The 26377-nt window shown below is 44.2% G+C and overlaps 1 protein-coding gene across 2 annotated transcripts in view; it reads right to left on the bottom strand.

Moving 5' to 3' along the window:
• Positions 1-9408: 9408 nt before the first annotated feature.
• Positions 9409-26377, bottom strand: part of oxnad1 (oxidoreductase NAD-binding domain containing 1) — a 66535-nt gene continuing 49566 nt past the window's right edge. For both annotated transcript variants that reach the window (XM_070881243.1, XM_070881242.1), the window contains exon 7: positions 9409-12790. In XM_070881243.1, the coding sequence (XP_070737344.1) occupies positions 12639-12790 (152 nt within the window). In that variant the 3' untranslated portion in view covers positions 9409-12638. The remainder of the gene's footprint in view (positions 12791-26377) is intronic.

Raw genomic sequence — 26377 nt, 5'->3', positions numbered from 1 at the left:
TAGGAGTAAATGGGTACTTTTCAGAATGGCAGGCAGTGACTAGTGGGGTACCACAAGGTTCTGTGCTGGGGTCCCAGCAATTTACATTGTACATTAATGATTTAAACGAGGGGATTAAATGTAGTATCTCCAAATTTGCGGATGACACTAAGTTGGGTGGCAGTGTGAGCTGCGAGGAGGATGCTATGAGACTGCAGAGTGACTTGGATAGGTTAGGTGAGTGGGCAAATGCATAGCAGATGAAGTATAATGTGGATAAATGTGAGGTTATCCACTTTGGTGGTAAAAAGAGAGAGACAGACTATTATCTGAATGGTGACAGATTAGGAAAAGGGGAGTTGCAACGAGACCTGGGTGTCATGGTACATCAGTCATTGAAGGTTGGCATGCAGGTACAGCAGGCGGTTAAGAAAGCAAATGGCATGTTGGCCTTCATAGCGAGGGGATTTGAGTACAGGGAGGTGTTGCTACAGTTGTACAGGGCCTTGGTGAGGCCACACCTGGAGTATTGTGTACAGTTTTGGTCTCCTAACTTGAGGAAGGACATTCTTGCTATTGAGGGAGTGCAGCGAAGATTCACCAGACTGATTCCCGGGATGGTGGGACTGACCTATCAAGAAAGACTGGATCAACTGGGCTTGTATTCACTGGAGTTAAGAATGAGAGGGGACCTCATGGAAACGTTTAAAATTCTGATGGGTTTAGACAGGTTAGATGCAGGAAGAATGTTCTCAATGTTGGGGAAGTCCAGAACCAGGGGTCACAGTCACAGGATAAGGGGTAAGCCATTTAGGACCGAGATGAGGAGAAACTTCTTCACCCAGAGAGTGGTAAACCTGTGGAATTCTCTACCACAGAAAGTAGTTGAGGCCAATTCACTAAATATATTCAAAAGGGAGTTAGATGAAGTCCTTACTACTAGGGGGATCAAGGGGTATGACGAGAAAGGAGGAAGGGGGTACTGAAGTTGCATGTTCAGCCATGAACTGATTGAATGGCGGTGCAGGCTAGAAGGGCTGAATGGCCTACTTCTGCACCTATTTTCTATGTTTCTATGTTTCTAAATCATCAAAATATAGTGGGGATCCCCTTGTGCGAACATTTTCAGCCAAAATTTTCATCAGTTTCCCTGATTTGGGCAATTTCAGAGATTGCTGGCTCTGTGAGAGGGGGGGGATCACGGCACAGCCGATTTCAGAGTGGACATGCACCTGCACACGCTGCCAGTTCGCCGTCATCCCGATTGCATATGCTGGGCCAATAGCTCTCGAATTTACATTTATAATACTTTAATTTTATACAGAAACATGACTGATAATGTAATAAATACAATGCAAAAGTGTAATTACAACATTTGTTTTGTTCTGTTATTGAACAAATTAGAATAAGAGGACACACTGCTACTCATTGAATATCAACTTTCTTTCCATGGCTACAAATGAAGATCCCATCACTTGAGTGCAAAGGCTTTCTAAATTCCTGCACAGAGCTTGTTTTTTCTGTTGTGGTATGTATGAATCTTTCATTTTTAATGTGATAGAGGTTTGTAATGTGGGTCAACTTTTAACTTTTGTTACATTGATATCTGTATTAAATGATGAAAAATTATTTAGTAACAGTAGGATAGTAGACTTGTTTCTCAATTACAGGATGTGTGATTTCATTACTTTTAATTGCTACACATGATCGGCTTAAAATTTAGTTTAGAAGAAAAATGCTACAGCAAAGTGCTCTACATCCGAGAAAAAAAACAAGTAATAAAAGTCAAATCTATCCTAGAAATGTTTGGAACAGTCAAACGGACAGGGATAATACATAAACCTCACCTTCATTACTTTCTATAACATCACCTTTAAATTCCATGTTGGTAACCTATATTCATTATTGAAGCACAATGTGAAAGTACACTATGCTGAGTATTTTCTTGTGTAACAATCTAACACCAGACAGCTTCATAGTTTTTAAAATGACCAGCTGATGTCACTTGTAATGCCATTGCTTCCATTTAGGTTGAAATAACAGGCACTCAATAACCGGTGCTACATTCCCATTTGAAACCTTGGGGAAGACATCAAAGGCATCGTGCATAGCCATTTAAAGCTGTGAATGACCTTCTGCACTAATACTTGTTACGATTTTCTATTAAGTAGAAAGTTAAAAAATGAAACACAACTAATACATTTAAAATAAAATGTTTAAAGTATTTTCTAACAAAAAGTAGCTACTCTGTGACAGACGTAAATTGTGGGAGAAAAGAAGTGAAAATTTCTGAGAACTGGTGTTATGGGGTGCCAGAAATGAATGTCACATGACTGCATTCACTCTTAAAAGAAACAGACTCCACATGATTTTTCCCTCATGGATTAGCTACATATCCATTGTATGTGGAGTGCAACAAATGAGAAATGCGATTTCAAAAGAAAAAGGAGTCTAAATAATTTATTGTAGTATACATGAGGCATATAATATTCACTTTGCACAAAAGATAACACTTTTGACAACACAGTTTTGTAAAAGATCAAAGAAAACTTCAGCATTTTGAAATTCTGTAAATCAAATTCAAAGGGAATTTATTGTGCACTTATTAAATACACAAATATAATTCTGATGAAGAAATTCATGGTAAATGACCAAGAGCTAGAACCTCCACTTTTGTGCATATTGCCCAAAAATGGGCGTTATTTCCAGCGTGGGCGGTAAAAAAGGGTTTCCAGATCGCCGGCTTCTTGCCAACTCTCAAAACACCTAGTTTCCATTTTTGGGCGTGTCTGGGTTTGGTGTGGCTGCTTTGGGAGGAAGGAGGAAGACTTTAGGAGCTTCACAGCAAGTAGGCAAACAAAAAGTAGCTGTTACCAGCCACATATTTGCCAGAATTTGGCCTATAATGAAGAGGAGGAGGCATCACAGCACGCTGGAGAGCGCAGTAAGGTGGGAAAGGAGCACATTAGAGGACGCAAAAGAGCCAGGAAGTTCTCGGACGAGGCAAATGCCTTCCTCCTGCAGGAGGTCGAGTTACGCGGGGATGATTTGACACAGGGAGGGCGTGAGAAGCCCACACCAAAGGCATACCAGAGGATATGGACCGAGATAGCAGAGGTGGTCTCGTCGGCAACCAACGAGGTGAGAGGGCAACCAATGCTGCAAACGATGGAACGACCTTGTGGGATCCTCAAGAGCAAGTATTACATTGATTTACATGTACTTATGTATTTATATAATTTGATTTGTAACAGTCATGAGTGACTCAGCAGATGTGAGGTATTGCACTTTTACCGGGAATGTTTTACTCAAAGCCTGCGGTCAGTGTACGTCTTTAGGTAAAGGAGGATAATTTTAATAATAATGATAATTACATCTGTTGGTTATGTGTTGTATCAGTGTCTGTGACAGTACCTAGCAATGATATCACGCAATGATGTCATGCCATGTCGTCCTGTCACCTTTTACAGAAGAAGCTATCGATGACGAGGTCCGTGCAGAGGCGAACGGGTAAGAGGCCACCAGTCTCCAGTGACATCACTGACATGAAGGAGCGTGTGCTAGCACTCATGGGAGGCAACCCCGGACACATCTGCAGAACTTGAAGTGATGCCACATGAGTAAAGCTTACACCACTGCGTAATGTAAAGTCAATCGATGCCACACCCACTCATATCTGAACAATCATATGATAAGATGATTTCTAAAATTGTCATGGAAATAATGATGGCCAATGAAAATCATTGGAATGCAAATGTGTTGATGGTCATGAAATGTGATGTCTGCGATGATTTTGAGAGCGGTGGTGCTTTTGTCGTGCGTATGCTGTGTAGCGCTGGACTCACCTCGTCACCCTAGCACCCCCTTCTCCGCTAATAACCTCGTGTGTTTTGCAGTTCAACCAGCATCGCGTCCCAAGGCAAGACCACAGAGGTCAGAAGGTGGAGGAGTGGGGCAGGAGTCAACGGACGATCCTACATCCGGTGCTGAGGAGCTCCGATTCTCGCCCGTCAATCCGCTGGGTCTGTTCTCCGCGAATGAGCGCGCGACTTTCGAGGAACCTACATCGCCATGCTCCAGATGTCATTCCACCCCAAGGCCATCTAGTGGTCCTCCGGTCATTCCCGCCTCCACTCTGGAGGTACCAGCCCCAAGCACCTCGCCACAGGGCACCCCATTTGTCATCAGGACGGCGCCGACCCTGCGGAGGTCCCGTGGACGCGGCAGGTCTGTTCCACGAGCGCCACACGACAGCGGAGATATGGTACAGTTGTCCAGGAGGACTGTAAACATTGGTGACCAGCTCATCGAAGCATTGGGGGGCATATCCAACAGCTGGCCACCATGACCGAGTACATTCTGCGGATGGCGGAGGCCCTGGATGAGAGTCAGGAACACTTCTGCTACAGGCCTCCCAGTGGTCTGAGCGCGGCACTCCACCCTAGGTTCCGCACCACCACTGCGAATGACAGATGAGTGTAAGGACCAAGATCCTGCTTCTGCATCAGAGAATGTTGCCCCCTCGGCATCCCTTGCTCCCGTACATATGCAACGACCGCATCTGCCTTCTTCTCCCCCAATGAGGAACCGTCTGAGGAGCTTCTCGGCCAGGCGCTATGGAGCGAGGAGGGGAAGGGGTAGAGGTGGGGAGAAAGGGGGGAAAAAGGAAAGTGAGGTGCATGTCCGCAGGTGATAGCAGTGTTTTTCTCCATCTGGGTGTATGCAATTTGTTGCAATGTATGGGGGCTGGGGACCACACTCCTGCTTTGCCTTTGTATTCTGTATTGCTGGACATGTTGAACATGTGATTGATGTCAATGGTGGAAAAAGTGGGGTATGGGCAGGGGTTGGGTGTTATTGGCTGTGATACTTATGATTTCAGACCAATGTTGGTATAAAATTTGTGTTATTGAACATAACCTTGTTGCGCGTTGTCTCATAGCTGCACCGTTACACACTGTTGATTCCTCAACATGAAAGGGTTAAATACAACTTATCAACGTAATGGGCACCATTGATGTCTGAACTGTGCACACACAGCATTGTGTCAGCGTTGTCATTCACATCAACGCTCTTTCAGGCAAATCGTTCAGATTTCAGCTCCTCACGCAAGAGTGGGATTTTAAAAAATGCCAGCCACACCGCTGGCATTCATTCAGAACAGTTCCACTTTTTGTGGGCGGTTTTTTGGGCAAGCGATATTGTGGGCAATGTGTATGAGAGGTGGGGAAAATGATGGTGGGCGATCTCCTGGGCATTAGTTTCGCCAAATGTGCTCTTTATGACAACAAAAAATAGCGAGGGCGGTATTATTGAATTTCGGCGTTAATTCTGTGCGGAAAGTAACGCTGGCCGATATTATAGGTGTTGATTTCGCCCATTCTGATGATTGTGCCCAAAAAACGTGGGCGGGCAGTAATATTTTTTCCCGGCGTTAGCCACATGGGGAAAGTAACGCTCGGCAATAAGTTTTCTAAAAATGCCTGTCAGTTTCCATTTTGTGCCAAAATGAGCGATATGGGCATTATATGTCATTTCAGTGGTAAAATGTGCATTAAGTGGGCATTAAGCATGCAAAAAAAGTGGAGGTTCCTAGCCCAAATCTAACATTGCATCTTGGCCAATGTATGCACCATATTGATCTATCCAAAGCTTGCACACACATTTGTACCAGTGACATTACACGAGTTTTCAAATGCATGAGTCACATTAAGTATACTCACTGAATTATGTTGATGGTGCAATTTAAAATGCATTGCAAAACTGATGTGACAATTAACTGCTATTGCTTTTATATTAAACAACCAGTGATAATTCAGAAACCTAATCAACACTTAGCATAAAACTATATAAAATCAATATTGCTCTATTAATTATGTGCAACTTGCTAAGGAAAAATGTACATCAGCTAGAATTATGAAAATATTGGTCTGTTTACACTCAAAATGCCTTATAGTTTTCTGAACCGGTTACATATTCAGTCACCTTGGTTGTTGCCTGGCATCAATGAGAAAATTAATCAAGTTTCAATTCTTTACCCAACCAAATATCAGCATCAGGCATCAAGTAAAGAGCAGGCACTGGTAATTCTGCCAGAAATAAACCCCACAAATTACTTTCAAATGTGTTTGCTGGTTGGGCAAAATATGGTTCTGCACTGTTAAGTATTGTTGAACCTTGTTGCTTTAGGAACTCATAACATTGTGGAAAGAGCAACTATTCAAGATTCAGCAGCATTGATCTAGTTTGAAATAACTCAAAGGCAATAAAATCAAACCAAAGATAGAGTGGGAACTGTGAGCCCTGCATCATCCTTCATATAAAAAAAAAGGGGAATGGAGATGCTAAATGACAAGAGTCTTAGGGCTAGAAATTGCATATAACTTTTATGGCAGTGCAAAAGTATCGTCACAATTGAATCAGACGCGAACTTCCGGTTTAGCGCTCCAGGAGGGAAGTGGAGCACTAAACAGAGCAAGAAGGGCAGTAGCGGCAGAGCACTGCACAATGTCCCGTGCAGCACTGCCGGGTTCACAGGCTCCTTTCCTCCCTTAAAAGGGAAAGGCCAATGCTGAGGTTATTTCAAGGTAAGGCTGGGAATGCTCGGCGACGGTAACTGCAATCCGCGAAGATCAGCCCGCTCAGAGAGTGCAGGGCTAATCAAACACCAGGATGGAAAAAATTCAAAAAACAGCACACTGGGGTGATAACATTTTGGTCTACCTGACCATCACTACCTTTAATTACCGCTCCCCAAGTGGCTGGCCGAGGTCACAACGCTTGATGCAGCTGCTGTTGACGCCTAGCTACAGGGGACGGAATCAATTTAAGATCCGGGGCGATGGCATGATCTTCAGGGTGCAAGAGATCGAAGCGGTAAGTTTTAGCGGCAGCACTAACCCGCCATGCAAGTTCGTGGGCGTTGCTAATTTTGCCAGTTGGTAAGCCGTTAGCGCCACAAAGGAGGCCAATTTCTCCCTCTGAACGAATTGGACCTAGTCATCAAATTGGCAGGTAAGGCAGCAGCAAATATACATTATCTGCCAAAGGAAGACACAGAAGTATTTTAAATGTCAAATCCGGAAAAATATTCTACTCGTGGGCAACAAATATAAATGACGACCAGCTGAAGCTGAAAGAATCAAAACAGGCAACCCTGGGACAAAAGCCTTTGACCTTCTGGGATGGAGGGAGCATCAACTTCATTGCTGGTCCATTTAAGGGATAACCAACACATACATTAATGTAAACCACTGCATATTTCACTTGGCCTCTGATATTCAAGTTTGTTAATAGACACCCAACTCAGAGGCTTTATTGCACTGAATAAAATGAAGCTTGTTGAATAAAAATATTTTGTTATGCTCCAAATAAATAACAAAGTAGTTAATTGCATCACAGCACTTAATCAAAAAGCTAAAAATATTAACTTTATAGAACGGATGGTGAATTTAAAAAATGGAAAGGCCAAATCAGCCAGTGTTAATTCTTTTTTCATTTTCAAAGTGTTGAAAAAGATGTGGTTTTCAACACGAAACAGATAAAAAGTACTTTCCTTATTAAAAAGTGATCAAGTTCTGTGAAATAGCGATAATATTGCAGACATAGGGCTCAATTTTTCACAAAGCCATTTTCTGGGGTATTGCCAGAGTTACGCCCGTTTTTCTAGGCCAGAATGACTCCAAAAATGAATGTGCCAAATTTCCCTGTTTTTCTCAAATTTGACGCAGCGCAGCCTGTCCAGTCGCCTCAGAGGGTAGGGCCTACTGACTGCGCCAAAAAAAACAATGCCACCCCTTCAGCGCATGCGCGAAAAAAAGGAAGTTTTTGACGTTATTCCTATGGGCATGCAGTACAGCTCTCGGTCTGGAATCGGCCATTTGTAAAGAGTCAGTTGCGCATGTGAGAGCATTGAGTGCTGTGTGAGAACTGTAATTACCATTGGAAAAATTGGAACTGCAATACAAGATGCAACGCGGCGCCAAGACCAAAAATTTCTTACAGGATGAAGTGGAGGCACTAGTCACTGTGATTGACGACAGACGGCAGGAGCTGGACACCAGCAGGAGGTTCCACCCAAAGAAATGAAGAAACGCTGGAACCAACTTGCAGAAGATTACTGTGCAGTGGTAACCACCCCGAGATCTGGAGGCCAGTACAAAAAGTGGTAGGACCTTGATCAAGAAGTTAGTGTAAGTAATATTTTCATTTATTCAATGCAATTGCAATTGTAATGTAAATGTGACCAGCTGTACATGTCCCACCCAGCAGAAAAACACGCTCTCTAAAAAGTTGTATTTTCATCTTTGCAGAGGAAAGTGGCACATAACAAAAGGGAAAGAATTCGAACAGGAGGCGGCCCAGCAAATCTGCACCCACTGACACCCTTGGAAGAGAAGGTCGCTGCTTTGGTAGGTCCTGCCTGGAGAAAAGCAACCACCACTGCACAAGCTGGGTCCACAATCTAGGGACAGGGAGACTCCTGCAAATTCCACAGTCTGGCTTTGCTAAATGTTAAGTAATGCGGAGGCTAGCCATGCTTCGGCTCATGGGAATGTCTCCGTCAGCTACGCTTGGGCTGATGCAATGTGCTATCATTCATCATGGTCCTTCAAATCAGCCTGCTGCCTGCGCTGTGCGAGCCTACTCATGCCACCCTGCCCTTTCCTCTGCTGCGAACCATTTGTCTGTTCTGTTATATTTTGCAGAACTGGAAGCCAATCCTGACGATGCAGATGATTCAGATGAGGATGAGCCTGAAGAGAACATCTTCCAATTCCATCTTCCAGACCAAGAGCATGGGGGTGAGGGGATGGATGAAGCCCCCAACTGTTGTACTCACTTTTGAGAAGGTGCAGGTGCCACCCATTGAGTGTTGATGGGACATTCCATGGTTTCCCACCGTCCGAGGCTGCGGGTCCCACTGGGATGCTGCAAGCCACACCCAGGGTGAGGAGGGGAAGGAGAGCTCGACCGTGCTCTCCTGAGGTGCAGAATCCAACAGATGTGCTTCAGATAATGGCAATGAGTGCGGAGAGCACTGACCTTGCGCGATAACTCTTGAACACCATCAGTGGGGTGGGTGATAAGGCATCGGGACTGTTGGGGGAAGTAACAGCACTCACGAGAAATGGAAACACTGCCCGGGAACATGATGGAGAGAATATCTCAGTCAGCTGAAACCATGTCGGTGCACATGAGGGAGGGAATGTCACAGGTAGTTGAGACACTTTCAGGGCACATGAGGGAGGGAATTTTGGAGTTAGCTGATGCAATAAGGGAACACGCCCATTGACAGAATTAACTGCCACTCCCACCCTAATCCCCAGACCAGCCTCTGAAGAGCCCCAAGCCGGGCGGCATTCCACAGTGCCACCTGCTCCCCCCCACCCACCACCACCACACCCCAACAGGTGTGCATTACCCGAGATGTTAGAAAGAATAAGCTTGGTACCAATTCAAGAAACACCGCCACTGCCTGCAGACAGGGGTAGTGGAGTCACCAAGACCAAGCATGGCAGGCGGACTTAGAATAAGGTGGAGGAGAGCTGGGTGCAGCCTTTCTTTACTGCTGTTATTATTGTTGCTGCTGTAACTGTTCTCAAATTAAAAGTTTTTGGTAAGTTATCTAAATTTACAAGTTTAAAAAGTTAATAAGTGATCTTAGGAGTTTTGTAAGGGATCCTCAAGCTTGCAAGTGATCTTAACTGAAAACTTTAAAGTTTGATAGAATATTTTTATTAAAGTTGTTAAGTAAAGTGTTAAACTTTTGAATAAAATATATTTTAAATTATAATTGAATCATTTCCATTATTTGTTCCATTATTAACACAACTTTTGAAGTAAACAAGAATCATTTCCATCATTTGTTCCATTAACACAACATAACGGAGCAGGTCCAAACAGTAAACATGGTCCATGTGGAATAGTTGCCGCTGAGCCTTCAGGCAGCAAAGCGTTCACAGATGAGCTGCTGGCGCAGGGCTCGAGCAATCGTTAAAGGGGCATGACGGCCCGCCCTCCTCCGCCGTCATGCTCCGGGTTCAGGTAGTTGCATGGCTTCCTTGTTGTCATCATCTGCATCTTCCTCATCATTATCAGCCACTCTCACCTCAGGGATGGGTCTTCTACTACCATCGGCTGCTGGCTCATGATGGCTAAGTTACGCAGAATGCAGCACACAACAATGAACTGACCGACAATCTCAATGTAGCATAGCAAGTAGCCTCCAGAATGGTCAAGGTGCCAATGGACATCTCTATGATGCTGCGCATCGCAATGTGTGACATGTTGCATTCCGTCAGCTTCCATCCGGGTTACACATAGGGGCATCATGAGCCAGGTGGCGAGGCCATAACCTTTGTCTCCCAGTAGCCAGCTTTGCCCTTCTGGCTGCTGCTGAAAAATGGCAAATATAATGCTCTCGCATACGATGAACGCATCATGGGTGCTCCCAGGGTATCTTGCATCAACTGACATGATACGATGCATGTCGTCACATGAGCTGCACATTAATGGAGTAGAAGCCTTTTCTGTTCCTGTACATCTTGGAATCCTTCAAAAAGGTGCTCGCAAGGCAATGTGGATACAATCAATGCAGCCCTGTACCTTTGGGAAGCCAGCAATCCTGGAGGCCCACAGCCCTGCCACGCATTGCCCGAGTGGTCATGGGGTACTTTATGTAGTCATTCCTCCGAGAATATATTGAAGCAGTCACCTGTCGAATGCAGACATGTTGAGAAATGGTGCAAACATCCCCAGTTGTAGCTTGGAAAGATCCAGATGCATAGAATGAAAGTGCAGCTATAACCTTCACTTCCACTGACAAAGCAGTCCTCCTGACGCTTCTAGGTTGCAGGTCTGCTTTCACCAACTCAGATCTGTTACAACTTCTTTGCAGAAATGCAACCTTCTGACAGTCTACATCACTCAGGTGCAGGTAAGAATGCCTGTCTCGATATAGCCGACGTGAGTAAGGCCTCCTGCCCATCACCCTACAGGCTCTGAGGTTCCTGATGCGATGAAGTCAAATCAATTGTCTCCTCCGCAGCACCATGATGCAAAAGGCTTGCACAAGGTATGGCATTGTCAGTATTGCCCCCATGCTTAAATGTTACCTTTGCAAGAAGCTCTAAAAGGCCAGCAGACAAGGACAAGGTTCTTTGTTCTCCTTCCCCACAGGTCTGCATGGATCACACTCAGGTCTGAGCAAGCACAGTGATCGGGAACACCCCCTTCCCCCAAAACCCCTGCGCTACATTTGATGGATAGTGCAGGCTTGTGATGCCTTCCGATCGCCTTCCACCCACCTGGGCTACATTTGATGGATAATGCAAGCTTGTGATACGTTCTAATCACCTTCCACAGTCCACCTCCCCCCACCCGGGCTTTTATTGCAGCCGAGCGCCGAGCCAGTGTCTGGACGCGATTCCGCCGGCCGACGCGCTGATCCTCCAGCCCCAGTTGCAGACATTCAGTGGTGGCGTCAGTGGAAAGAATATGAAAAGTTACAGAATTCCATCAAACTTCCATTTACTGCGCTATAAGGTAAAACAACTTAATCTTTATTATGTATGTTTAAATCTTGATTCCTTCCAAAACCTCGCTGAAAAACAATGGCGTCTTTCTGCGCCGATTTTTCAATGTGCGCTGCTTTTTCATAACTCACCAGAAGGTTTTTCGGGACTGGTCAAATACACCGATCTAGGAGAATTTTTTTTGGCCAAACTTCCATAATTGACAAAAACTGGCGCAGACGTAGGGTGACGAAAAAAAAAATAACCTAAAAAATCGTAACTAACTCAGTTACACTGGCGCAGATTTCTTGGGGAAACTTTAATTTAAAAACTTACACCAAAAAAAGCGGAGCGTGACAAAAAAAAAAAACAGCGCAAATCATTGGGGAAAATTGAGCCCATAAGTCTGAATCCAGTATCTAGACAGTGCGATATGCAGCTGGCAGACTGGAGTTACACAAGCTCAGAGCTATGCTCCCTGATGGCTAATTCTAAATGTTAAAAGAACACAAGTAGATGCACTTTTTAATCCCTCAATATTAAAAGGATTCCATACCAAGATTTCCTGGTCATTCTGTGGTTTAGCACTGGGCTGGAGTTATATCTGATATGCAACCCGACTGGTATTAGATGATTTATTGGAAGTGGCCTCACACTTTTTGGCTTCAGTGCATGTGGGAGTGAATTTGGGATCTGATTCCTGGATTACTCCGTTACATTTGAATCAGCATTCAAGTCAACAAAAACCATTTTGCTTCGATATGAAAGTAGTGCAATGGCAGCTTAAGATTTAATATTCTACCAAAACAATATAGAAATAAAATGATAAAGAACATAAATTATGGAAATTATGAAAATATGAAACTTTTACTCTGAATATTTTAAGATTTCAGATATTTCACAGAAGCAATTTAAAGGCAATATTCATGACATAAAATTCCTTGTAGAGACATTCATTACAGGAATAGCATCATACCATTGTTACTGATCTCGAACTTCAACTTCAGCACTGTGCAACACTTTTAGTAGTGCTGAAACCCAAGAGACCACCTAAGAACAATATGCAATGCCGGAGTAAAGTTATAAAGCTTTGATTAACAGAACATGAAGAAAATGTTGGGGGAATTGCCTTTTTGACTGGCACTACCACCACTGCTCAAAAATGATATTTTCTTTAGGGACACCAAGATTTTCCAGCTGTTGAGAAACAGATTCTATCATTGGACGTGGACCACAAATATAACAGAGATTATCCTTTGTCACATGTGCCAGAGTCTTTTCAGATATTCTTCCAGCTACAATAAAAATAAAAATTATAATTAAAGAATTGTAACTAAAAATGACTAGATCTTAAACCACATCATCTAAAATTAAATACATTGGCATAACTTATGTCTGTCACATTCTTTAACACATGATATGGAGGTGAACAGCAGTTATGAATAAAAACTCAAGAAAAAAATCAAACTTGCATTTATATAGCAAGATTCACAACTTCATGACGTCCGAAAGTACTTCACAGCCTTTACTGTTTTAAAAAAAAAAGCAAAATCACTGTTGTAATGTAGGGAAACGTGGTATCTAATTTGTACGCAATGTGGAGTTCCACAAACAGCGATGAGATAAATGACCATATAATCTGTTTTTATGTTTTGATTGAGGGTTAACTATTGGCCAGGACACCAGGAAAGCTCTCCAGCTCTTTTCAGAATAGTGCCACGAGATCTTTTGCACCACCCGAGGGGGCAGATGGGGATTCGGTTTAACATTTCATCCAAAAGATGGCACCTCCAACAATGCAGCACTCCCTCACGATTACACTGGTGTCAGCTTAGATTATAAGAATATAAATGGGAGCAGGACTAGGTGATTTGGCCCCTCAAGTCTGCTCTGCTCTTCAATGAGATCATGGCTGATCTTTTACCTCAAATCCACTCCACTTGCCTGCACTAGCCCTATATCCCTTGACTCAAGTCCTGGAGTGGGGCTTAAACCCATAAGCCTCTGACAGAAGCAAGAGTGCTGCCACTGAGCCAAGGCGGATACCTAAAAGTGACCTCTTCCCCTCCCCTCTTCACCCCTAATCCAACTCCCCTCCAAGTCTCTCTACAATATGAATTCCAATTTTGACCAAACAAGCAAAAAACAGATAAGAGGATAGATTGGAGGGGTGAGAATAAAGGCTTATGCTATTTTTTTCCCCCCTTCCCATGAGGGGAGCACTGTTGTCTGCTTGATGGCACTTCTTCAACACAAGAGAATTCATTGTGTGCAGCTTTGAACCTGTACCCAGGTGCAGTGATTTGCCATCACATCATCTCCACTTTTACAGGGCCATCCCAGATTTTTTATGGGCACTTCATTTTTTTTCAGGGGAGGGAGGTTGGTCAGGGTTTTGGATGAATGTGTACAAAAAAATATTTAGTTAAAAGTAAGTCACAGCAATTTTGTGGGTCTTACCATAGTTTCCCCCCCCCCCCCAAATTCCTCCTTCAGTTGCTTCAGTAGCACAGCTCTTTTTGCTACACGGGCTGGAATTTGATCAGCTTTTCTGCCGCATTCCTATTTTTCGGTGGAAAACCACCTGGTGGGTATTTCATCCAAGTGTTCCGCCGGTGATTTCGAAATACCACTGGGGAACAGATCGCCGGCGTGCAACACTGAAAAAAACACTTCCACCCGAGTTTGGTGGTAGTAGTGATCCGTATTTGAGGGGAAAGAAATGCCCAGGAGAAACTAGGCAGAGCAGTTCTTCGATCGGCGGTAGGAATGAAACACTGCAAAAAAAGGCAAGTGGAAGTTTAAAAAAAAATTATTTTGCAGCGATTCACTGGAAAAGGGTCCTGTGACTGTTTTACGATTTTTTATTTATTTTTAAAATATTGTGTGTTTTCCCCCCTCCCTAGGCCCAACTTGTGGCCTTGGACTAAATTTGACCAGGATCGCATTTTCCACCGAGAATCCATGTGGAATACCGATTTTTCCCACTGGGTGGATTTTTCCCCCTTTTTTTTGGATTAATTTTCCACCAATCTTAATTTAATAATCAGTGGTTTTTTGGGTAGTAATCCGGTGGTGGCGATTTTTGATCAAAATCCAGCCCAGTATCTATTTTCATGTAATTTAAATAACTGCATCCATCAGAATTTAAAACACATCCCACCTCATAAAAGCTTGTTTACCTGATGCTGTACCCAATTCAACAAAATAAAAACTTTGGTTAACTTAGTTGAACTTTTAAAATCTCTAAGCCCATGTCTAAAAGTTACATTTGTACTCATGCCTAACCTTTAAAATAGTGCACACTTAGTTAGTCATCTTATCACTGCCAGGTCTGTTTTCAAAAGGTGAAACACAGCAGTGAAGTAGGAGACACCCAGTAACAAGGGAGAAGAGAGAAGGTACATAAAATCTGCAATTAGCAAATTAGTGGCAGCTAAAATTATTAGACATTAGCAGAAGAATGGATGTTACAAATATACTATGAATAGTATGGAAATAACTAAAGGTGATGGGGATTTGGAGATGATAGATTTATAAGTTAACATGCCAAATCAATACAAGGCAGCAATAAACAAAATATATAGAATGCTTAATTACCAGGTCAGTTGAATGCAAGTTGGAGGACAATTTGCTAAAACTGTACAGTGTCCTGGCCAGATTGTAACTTGAGTATTGTGTTCCGTTTTGTTCACTAAGGCACAAGGGAAACATTCAAGCCATGGATACAGTGCACAAGAGAACCACCTGGCTGATTCCAAGAGTCAAAGGAATGAGTTTCAAGACTGGATAAATTGAGGCTCCTTCGGCTTGAAAGGAAGGAACTGAAGAGACCATATAGATGTTTCCAAGATATTAAATTACATAGATAAGGTTAATCTGCAGCAGTACTTCAAAATATGCCAGATTACTAAAACAAGGTGCTTAGGTTAAACCCAATGGAAGGACAGTTTAGAACAAATGTCAGGGAGAACTGCAATGAAAGAACACTTGATGTGATCTTCTGGATCAATGCAGTTATTTTATTCTAGATGGATAAGCTCCTGTATCCTTTAGCATACTTGGAGATACCAGTGAAGGAGGGCCTATTTGAAGAAGAGCAGAGAAGATTTCCTGTTACCCTGGCCAGCATTTATTTCTCAATCACCACCAAAACAAATTAACTGGTCAGTTATTGCATTGCATGTATGTGGAACCTTGCTGTGCCACATTCACCGTCACATTTGTTGACATAACAGCTATTGTAATTCAAAACTAATTAATTGGCTGTGCATTCCTTTGTGATAACCGGAGGACGGGAAAGGAGTTATATAAATGCAAATTCTCTCTTTCAAGGTTGTTGTTGCCATCAATATCTGCTTGCACATTTGGGTTTGGTTGCAACCCCTTTTCCCCCACAGTCTAGGCTTGCACGTGAGAAATGGCCATTGACTGAAATAACATAGTTGTTGACCAACACCATAACCAAACATGGCTCACTGCCTTCAGAAGAGATGGGGGGGGGGGGGGTCAGAGTTGGGGTGAAAAATAGTAGGTATATTTGTCAATCACCTGTGGTGCAGTCTTCAGATAAAGCAGGTTTAAAAAGGTAGATAATAATTGGGCTAGGATAAAGAGACTTAATTCAGTGAACATTTTAAAGCCATATATTCTATTCTTATTTTAATAAATTTAGATTTTACATTAATAACTAAATAGCAAAATATACATAAAATTTGGAAGCAGAATAGAGTTGGTTGGAATACAGAACTTTCTCTGCAGTATAGACTGAAGAGCTGGGAAATACAAAACTGATGCTTTAACAGTACTGGTGGTGGGAGGGGGTAATTGTAACATTGAAAATAGGTGCAGGAGTAGGCCATTCGGCCCTTCGAGCCTGCACCACCATTCAATAAGATCATGGCTGATCATTCACCTCAGTACCCCTTTCCTGCTTTCTCTCCATACCCCTTGATCCCTTTAGCTGTAAGGGCCATATCCAACTCCCTCTTGAATATATCCAATGAATTGGCATCAACAACTCTCTGCGGTAGGGAATTCCACAGGTTAACATCTCTCTGAGTGAAGAAGTTTCTCCTCATCTCAGTCCTAAATGGCTTACCCCTTATCCTGAGACTGTGTCCCCTGGTTCTGGACTTCCCCAACATCGGGAACATTCTTCCTGCATCTAACCTGTCCAGTCCTGTCAGAATTTTATATTTTTCTCTGAGATTCCCCCCTCATCCTTCTAAACTCCAGTCTCTCATGTGTCAGTCCAGCCATCCCAAGAATCAGTCTGGTGAACCTTCACTGCACTCCCTCCCTCAATAGCAAGAACGTCCTTTTTCAGTTTAGGAGACCAAAACTGAACACAATAACATAGTAAGTTTATATAGATAGTTTCCATTATAAATGTAGACAAAGGAATTTATAATGGGGAAAAGATAATTATAAAATACAAGGTTTTGCAGACAGGAAGTGCATGCAGATACAAGATTTTTAATATAGTATAGCTGCATAGAATCATGCAGCACAGGAGGCCGCCATTCGGTCCACTGTGCTCCTGTCAGTTCTTTGAACGAGTTATCCAATTAGTCTCACTTCCTTGTTCTTTCCCCACAGTCCTGCAAATTTGTCCTTATATAAATCAAGTCCCTTTTGAAAATTACCACTGAATCTGCTTCACTAACCCCTTTTCGACAGTGCATTCCTAATAGCTCTACGTAATTTTTTTTCATCTCCCCTCTGGTTCTTTTGCTAATACCTTAAATCTGTGTCCTCTAGTTACCGACCCTCATGTTAGTGGAAACAGTTTGTCCTCATTAAATCTGTTAAAACCCTTGTCCTCTGCACCCCCTCCAAGGCCTTGATAGCTTTCCTAAAGTATGGTGTCTAGAATTGAAGAATACTCCAGTCGAGTCCTAATTAGTGAGTTATAAAGGTTTAGCACAACTTCCTTGCTTTTGTATGCTATGCCTCTTTATAAAGCCAAGGATCCAATCGGCTTTTAACAGCTTTATTAACTTTTTCTGCCACCTTCAAAGATTTGTGGATGCGAATCCTAGGTTGCTGTTTCTGCACCCCTTTTCAAATTGTGTTGGGGAAATTGATGGGATTGAAGGCCGATAAATCCCCAGGGCCTGATGGACTGCATCCCAGAGTACTTAAGGAGGTGGCCTTGGAAATAGTGGATGCATTGACAGTCATTTTCCAACATTCCATTGACTCTGGATCAATTCCTATAGAGTGGAGGGTAGCCAATGTAACCCCACTTTTTAAAAAAAGGAGGGAGAGAGAAAACAGGGAATTATAGACCGGTCAGCCTGACATCAGTAGTGGGTAAAATGATGGAATCAATTATTAAGGATGTCATAGCAGTTCATTTGGAAAGCGGTGACATGATAGGTCCAAGTCAGCATGGATTTGTGAAAGGGAAATCATGCTTGACAAATCTTCTGGAATTTTTTGAGGATGTTTCCAGTAGAGTGAACAAGGGAGAACCAGTTGATGTGGTATATTTGGACTTTCAGAAGGCGTTCGACAAGGTCCCACACAAGAGATTGATGTGCAAAGTTAGAGTACATGGGATTGGGGGTAGTGTGCTGACATGGATTGAGAACTGGTTGTCAGACAGGAAGCAAAGAGTAGGAGTAAATGGGTACTTTTCAGAATGGCAGGCAGTGACTAGTGGGGTACCGTAAGGTTCTGTGCTGGGGCCCCAGCTGTTTACACTGTACATTAATGATTTAGACGAGGGGATTAAATGTAGTATCTCCAAATTTGCGGATGACACTAAGTTGGGCGGCAGTGTGAGCTGCGAGGAGGATGCTGTGAGGCTGCAGAGCGACTTGGATAGGTTAGGTGAGTGGGCAAATGCATGGCAGATGAAGTATAATGTGGATAAATGTGAGCTTATCCACTTTGGTGGTAAAAACAGAGAGACAGACTATTATCTGAATGGTGACAGATTAGGAAAAGGGGAGGTGCAAAGCGACCTGGGTGTCGTGGTACATCAGTCATTGAAGGTTGGCATGCAGGTGCAGCAGGCGGTTAAGAAAGCAATTGGCATGTTGGCCTTCATAGCAAGGGGATTTGAGTACAGGGGCAGGGAGGTGTTGCTACAATTGTACAGGGCATTGGTGAGGCCACACCTGGAGTATTGTGTACAGTTTTGGTCTCCTAACCTGAGGAAGGACATTCTTGCTATTGAGGGAGTGCAGCGAAGGTTCACCAGACTGATTCCCGGGATGGCGGGACTGACCTATCAAGAAAGACTGGATCAACTGGGCTTGTATTCACTGGAGTTCAGAAGAATGAGAGGGGACCTCATAGAAACATTTAAAATTCTGACGGGGTTAGACAGGTTAGATGCAGGAAGAATGTTCCCAATGTTGGGGAAGTCCAGAACCAGAGGTCACAGTCTAAGGATAAGGGGTAAGCCATTTAGGACCGAGATGCAGAGGAACTTCTTCACCCAGAGAGTGGTGAACCTGTGGAATTCTCTACCACAGAAAGTTGTTGAGGCCAATTCACTAAATATATTCAAAAAGGAGTTAGATGAGGTCCTTACTACTAGGAGGATCAAGGGGTATGGCAAGAAAGCAGGAATGGGGTACTGAAGTTGAATGTTCAGCCATGAACTCATTGAATGTTGGTGCAGGCTAGAAGGGCCGAATGGTCTACTACTGCACCTATTTTCTATGTTTCTATGTTAATACATAATTTACAACAAACATATGATCAGTTAAGGCACAAAAACCCCACAGGAAAAGTAGTCCAACCATGGCTAACAAGAAGTTAAAGATAGTATTAGATCAAAGGAAGAGGCTTATAATGTTGCCCAAAAGAGCAGTCAGGCCTGAGGACTGGGAGGATTTTACAATTCAGCAAAGGAGGACCAAGAAATTTATAAAGAAAGGGAAAATAGAATATGAGTGTAAACTAGCGAGAGATATAAAAACAAACTAAAAGTTTCTATAGGTATGTAAAAAGGAAAAGATTAGCGAAAGTAAATGTGGGTCCCTTACAGGCTGAGACAGGAGAAATTATAATGGGGAATCAGGAAATGGCAGAGAAATTAAACAAATACTATGTGTCTGTCTTCACAGAAGACACAAAAAACCTCCTGGAAATAGTGGAGCTTGGGAGTGCTTGTCCACAGATCCCTGAAAGTAGCAGGCCAGGTGGATAAGGTGGCATATGGAATGCTTGCCTTTATTGGCTGAGGCATAGAATACAAGAGCAGGGAGGTTATGCTTAAATTGTACAATACTTTGGTTAGACCACAGCTGGAGTACTGTGTGCAGTTTTGGTCTTCATATTTATAGGAAGGACATGATTGCACTAGAGAGGGTGCAGAGATTTACTAGGATGCTGACTAGAATGGAGAATCTGCTGGGTTTGTTCTCATTGGAACAGAAGAGGTTGATAGACCTCATTAAGGTGTACAAAATATTGAGGGGCCTGGACATAGTGGATAGTAAGGGCCTATTTCCATTGGTGGAGGGGTCCATTACGAGGGGGCATAGTTTTAAGGTGGTTGGTGGAAGGTTTAGAGGGGATTTGAGGGGGATCTTTTTTTTTTTTAAAACGCAGAAAGTTGTGGGGATCTGGAACTTGCTGCCTGGAATAGTAGATGCAGAAACCCTCACCACTTAAAGCGCAGTAACCTGCAGGGTTACGGACCCAGAGCTGGTAATTGGGATTAGACTGGATGACCTTTTGTTGGCCGGCGCAGATATAATGGTAAGTACTGCAGGGAATTGAATACGGCCAGGGTGATCTCCTGGACTAGTTTCGATCGCCTGGATGGGTCGAAGAGGAATTTTCCCAGATTTTTTTTCTCCCTAAATTGACCTGGGTTTTAAAATCTGGTTTTCACCTCTCCCAGGAGATCACATGGCTCCGGTTGGGGTGGAGTGTAGAATGTTTCAGTATAATGGGTGCGCAGTTGCGTGAGGCGGATTGGTTGGGCTGGGTGCTCTTTGCCTTTCTGTCATTGTTCATAGGTTTATATGTAACCTTCAGGGTTGCTGACCAGGGGCCGTGCAGCTCTTTGTCGGCCAACGTGGACACGATGGGCCGAAATGGCCTCTTTCTGCACTGTAAATTTCTATGTTTCTAACCAAGGGTCTAGCGAGAATGAGGAACTGGAGGAAATTATTAGTAAAAATTAATGGGACTGAAAGTCGGTAAATCCCCTGGAGCTGATGGCCTACATCCTAGGGTTTTGAAGAAAGTGGCTATAGAGAGGCAGCGTCGAGGCGGCGGAATGGGAGTTCATGAGGCCTATAAAGGCCCAGCGGGAGTCCAGGGATCGGCGGCAGCATCGAGGGAGGCGGAGTGGGAGCTCGTGAGGCCTATAAAGGCCCAGCGGGAGTCCGGGGATCGGCAGCAGCATCAAAGAGGCGGAACGGGAGTTCATGAGGCCTATAAAGTCCAGCTGGTGCAGGGGCAGAAGGTAAACAAAGAAGGAGAAAGAAATCGAAAGGTGACGTCACAGCCAAGGGGGTAAGTGATTGGTGAGTCATTTTTCTTTTTCTTTTCCCCATCAGTAGATAACCTTTAGCATTGTTGTTGCCACATTAAGTTAATCTAGGGGTTAAGTCATGGCAGGAGAGCTCGGACACGTGTCATGCTTCTCCTGTGCTATGAGAACACTCAGGGACGCTGAACGACTACATGTGCGGGAAGTGTATCCACCTGCAGCACCTGACAGACCACATTGCGGCACTGGAGCTGTGGGTGGATTTACTCTGGAGCATTCGCGATGCTGAGGATGTCGTGAATAGCACATTTAGTGAGTTGGCCACACTGCAGGTAAGGGGTACACAACCAGATGGGGGATGGGTGACCAACAGGAAGAGCAGTGGAAGGAAGGTAGTGTAGGGGTCCCCTGCGGTAATCTCCCTGCAAAATAGATACACCACTATGGGTACTGTTGAGGGGGGTGACTCATCAGGGGAGAGCAGCAGCAGCCAAGTTCATGGCACAGTGAGTGGCTCTGCTGCACAGGAGGGGAGGAAAAAGAATGGGAGAGCTATAGTGGTAGGGGATTCTATTGTAAGGGGAATAGACAGACGTTTCTGCGGCCGCAATTGAGACTCCAGGATGGTATGTTGCCTTCCTGGTGCAAGGGTCAAGGATGTCTCGGAGCGGGTGCAGGACATTTTGAAAAGGGAGGGTGAACAGCCAGTTGTCGTGGTGCATACAGGTACCAATGACATAGGTAAAAAAACAGGAGGAGGTCCTACATGCTGAATTTAGGGAGCTAGGAGTTAAATTTAAAAAGTAGGACCTCAAAAGTTAGTAATCTCAGGATTGCTACCAGTGCCACGTGCTAGTCAGAGTAGGAATCGCAGGATAGCTCAGATGAATACGTGGCTTGAGAAGTGGTGCAGAAGGGAGGGATTCAAATTTCTGGGACATTGGAACTAGTTCTAGGGGAGGTGGGACCAGTACAAACTGGACAGTCTGCGCCTGGGCAGGACCGGAACCAATGTCCTAGGGGGAGTGTTTGCTAGTGCTGTTGGGGAAGGGTTAAATTAATATGGCAGGGGAATGGGAACTTATGCAGGGAGACAGAGGGAAGTAAAATAGGGAAAAGTAGAAGTGGAGGGCAGAGAAACCTAAGGCAAAAATCAAAAAGGGCCACATTGCAGCAAAATTCTAAAAGGGCAAAGTATGTGAAAAAGACAAGCCTGAAGGCTCTGTGCCTCAATGCGAGGAGTATTTGTAACAAGGTGGATGAATTAACTGCACAGGCAGCAATCAATGAATATGATATAATTGGCATCACGGAGAGATGGCTCCAGGGTGACCAACGCTAGCAATTCAACATCCAGGGGTAATCAACATTCAGGAAGGATAGACAGAAAGGAAAAAGAGGTGGGGTAGGAAATTAACGCAATAGTAAGGAAGGACATTAGCTTGGATGATGTGGTATCTGTATGGGTGGAGCTGCGGAATACCAAAGGGCAGAAAACGCTCGTGGGAGTTGTGTACAGACCAAATAGTAGTAGTGAGGTTAGGGATAGCATCAAACAAGAAATTAGGGATGCGTACAATAAAGGTACAGCTGTTATCATGGTCGACTTTAATCTACATATAGATTGGACTAACCAAGTTGGTAGCAATGCGGTGGAGGAGGATTTCCTAGAGTGTATAAGGGATGGTTTTCTGGACCAATATGTCGAGGAACCAACTAAAGGGCTGGCCATCCTAGACTGGGTGATGTGTAATGAGAAAGGACTAATTAGCAATCTTGGTGTGCGAGGCCCCTTGGGGAAGAGTGACCATAATATGGTAGAATTCCTTATTAAGATGGAGAGTGACACAGTTAATTCAGAGACTAGGGTCCTGAACTTAAGGAAAGGTAACTTCGATGGTATGAGGCGTGAATTGGCTAGAATAGACTGGCAAATGATACTTAGAGGGTTAACGGTGGATAAGCAAGGGCAAACATTAAAAGATCACATGGATGAACTTCAACAATTGTACATCCCTGTCTGGAGTAAAAATAAAACGGGGAAAGGTGGCTCAACCGTGGCCAACAAGGGAAATTAAGGATAGTGTAAATTCCAAGGAAGAGGCATATAAATTGGCCAGAAAAAGCAGCAAACCTGAGGACTGGGAGAAATTTAGAATTCAGCAGGGGGACAAAGGGTTTAATTAGGAGAGGGATAATAGAGTATGAGAGGAAGCTTGCTGGGAACATAAAAACTGACTGCAAAAGCTTCTATAGATATGTGAAGAGAAAAAGATTAGTGAAGACAAACGTAGGTCCCTTGCAGTCAGATTCAGGTGAATTTATAATGGGGAACAAAGAAATGGCAGACCAGTTGAACAAATACTTTGGTTCTGTCTTCATGAAGGAAGACACAAATAACCTTCCGGAAGTACTAGGGGACCGAGGGTCTAGCGAGAAGGAGGAACTGAAGGATATCCTTATTAGGCGGGAAACTGTGTTAGGGAAATTGAAGGGATTGAAGGCCGATAAATCTCCGGGGCCTGATAGTCTGCATCCCAGAGTACTTAAGGAAGTGGCCATAGAAATAGTGGATGCATTGCTGATCATTTTCCAACAGTCTATCGACTCCGGATCAGTTCCTATGGACTGGAGGGTAGCTAATGTAACACCACTTTTTTTTTAAAAAAAGGAGGGAGAGAGAAAATGGGTAATTATAGACTGGTCAGCCTGACATCAGTAGTGGGGAAAATGTTGGAATCAATTATTAAAGATGAAATAGCAGCACATTTGGAAAGCAGTGACAGGATCGGTCCAAGTCAACATGGATTTATGAAAGGGAAATCATGCTGGAAAAATCTTCTGGAATATTTTGAGGATGTAACTAGGAGAGGGGACAAGAGAGAACCAGTGGATGTGGTGTATTTGGACGTTCAAAAGGTTTTTGACAAGGTCCCATACAAGTGATGGTGTGCAAAATTAAAGCACATAGTATTGGGGGTGATGTACTGACATGGATAGAGAACTGGTTGGCAGACAGGAAGCAGAGAGTCGGGATAAACGGATCCTTTTCAGAATGGCAGGCAGTGACTAGTGGGATGCCGCAGGGCTCAGTGCTGGGACCCCAGCTATTTATGATATACATTAATGATTTAGATGAAAGAATTGAATGTAATATCTCCAAGTTTGCAGATGACACTAAACTGGGTGGCAGTGTGAGCTGTCAGGAGGATGCTAAGAAACTGCAGGGTGACTTGGACAGGTTAGGTGAGTGGGCAAATGCGTGGCAGATGCAGTATAATGTGGATAAATGTGAGGTTATCCACTTTGGGGGCAAAAACACGAAGGCAGATTATCTGAATGGCGGCAGATTAGGAAAAGGGGAGGTGCAACGAGACCTGGGTGTCATGGTACATCAGTCATTGAAAGTTGGCATGCAGGAACAGCAGGCAGTGAAGGCGGCAAATGGTATGTTGGCCTTCATAGCTAGGGGATTTGAGTATAGAAACATAGAAAATAGGTGCAGGAGTAGGCCATTCGGCCCTTCGAGCCTGCACCGCCATTCAATGAGTTCATGGCTGAACATGCAACTTCAGTACCCCATTCCTCCTTTCTCGTCATACCCCTTGATCCCCCTAGTAGTAAGGACGAAATCTAACTCCTTTTTGAATATATTTAGCGAATTGGCCTGAACAACTTTCTGTGGTAGAGAATTCCACAGGTTCACCACTCTCTGGGTGAAGAAGTTTCTCCTCATCTCGGTCCTAAATGGCTTACCCCTTATCCTTAGACTGTGACCCCTAGTTCTGGACTTTCCCAACATTGGGAACATTCTTCCTGCATCTAACCTGTCTAAACCAGTCAGAATTTTAAACGTTTCTTTGAGATCCCCTCTCATTCTTCTGAAATCCCCTCTCATTCTTCTGAACTCCAGTGAATACAAGCCCAGTTGACCCAGTCTTTCTTGATATGTCAATCCCGCCATCCCGGGAATCAGTCTGGTGAACCTTCGCTGCACTCCCTCAATAGCAAGAATGTCCTTCCTCAAGTTAGGGGACCAAAACTGTACACAATACTCCAGGTGTGGCCTCACCAAGGCCCTGTACAACTGTAGTAACACCTCCCTGCACCTGCACTCAAATCCCCTCGCTATGAAGGCCAACATGCCATTTTCTTTCTTAACCATCTGCTGTACCAGCATGCCAACCTTCAATGACTGATGTACCATGACACCCAGGTCTCGTTGCACTCCCCTTTTCCTAATCTGTCAGCATTCAGATAATAGTCTGTCTCTGTTTTTACCACCAAAGTGGATAACCTCACATTTATCCACATTATAGTTCATCTGCCATGCATTTGCCCACCCACCTAACCTATCCAAGTCACTCTGCAGCCTCATAGCATCCTCCTCGCAGCTCACACTGCCACCCAACTTAGTGTCATCCGCAAATTTGGAGATACTACATTTAATCCCCTCATCTAAATCATTAATGTACAATGTAAACAGCTGGGGCCCCAGCACAGAACCTTGCGGTACCCCACTAGTCACTGCCTGCCATTCTGAAAAGTACCCATTTACTCCTACTCTTTGCTTCCTGTCTGACAACCAGTTCTCAATCCACATCAGCACACTACCCCCAATCCCATGTGCTTTAACTTTGCACATTAATCTCTTTTGTGGGACCTTGTCGAAAGCCTTCTGAAAGTCCAAATACACCACATCAACTGGTTCTCCCTTGTCCACTCTACTGGAAACATCCTCAAAAAATTCCAGAAGATTTGTCAAGCATAATTTCCCTTTCACAAATCCATGCTGACTTGGACACATCATGCCACCTCTTTCCAAATGCGCTGCTATGACATCCTTAATAATTGATTCCATCATTTTACCCACGACCGATGACAGGCTGACCGATGTCAGGTGATCTCATTGAAACATACAAAATTCTTACAGCGCTAGACAAGGTAGAGGCAGGGGAGAGGTTCCCCCTGGCTGGGGATTCTAGAACCAGGGGTCACAGTCTCAGAATAGGGGGCCGGCCATTTAGGACTGAGATGAGAATAAACTTCTTCACTCAGAGGGTGGTGAATCTTTGGAATTCTCTATCCCAGAGGGCTGTGGAGGCTCGAAGTATATTCAAGACAGAGATCGATAGACGGAGGGAGGGAGGGGGAGGACGAGGGAGGGAGGGGGAGGACGGAGGGAGGGAGGGAGGGGACGGAGGGAGGGAGGGAGGGAGAGGACGAGGGGGGGAGGGAGAGGACGAGGGGGGGAGGGAGAGGACGAGGGGGGGAGGGAGGGAGGGAGGGAGAGGACGAGGGAGGGAGGGAGGGAGGGAGGGAGGGAGGGAGGGAGGGAGGGAGGGAGGGAGAGGACGAGGGAGGGAGGGAGAGGACGAGGGAGGGAGGGAGGGGACGAGGGAGGGAGGGAGGGGAC

Source organism: Pristiophorus japonicus, chromosome 5 (genome assembly GCF_044704955.1).
Source record: "Pristiophorus japonicus isolate sPriJap1 chromosome 5, sPriJap1.hap1, whole genome shotgun sequence".
NCBI lineage: Eukaryota > Metazoa > Chordata > Chondrichthyes > Pristiophoridae > Pristiophorus > Pristiophorus japonicus.
This window is presented reverse-complemented; position numbering and strand designations above follow the sequence as displayed.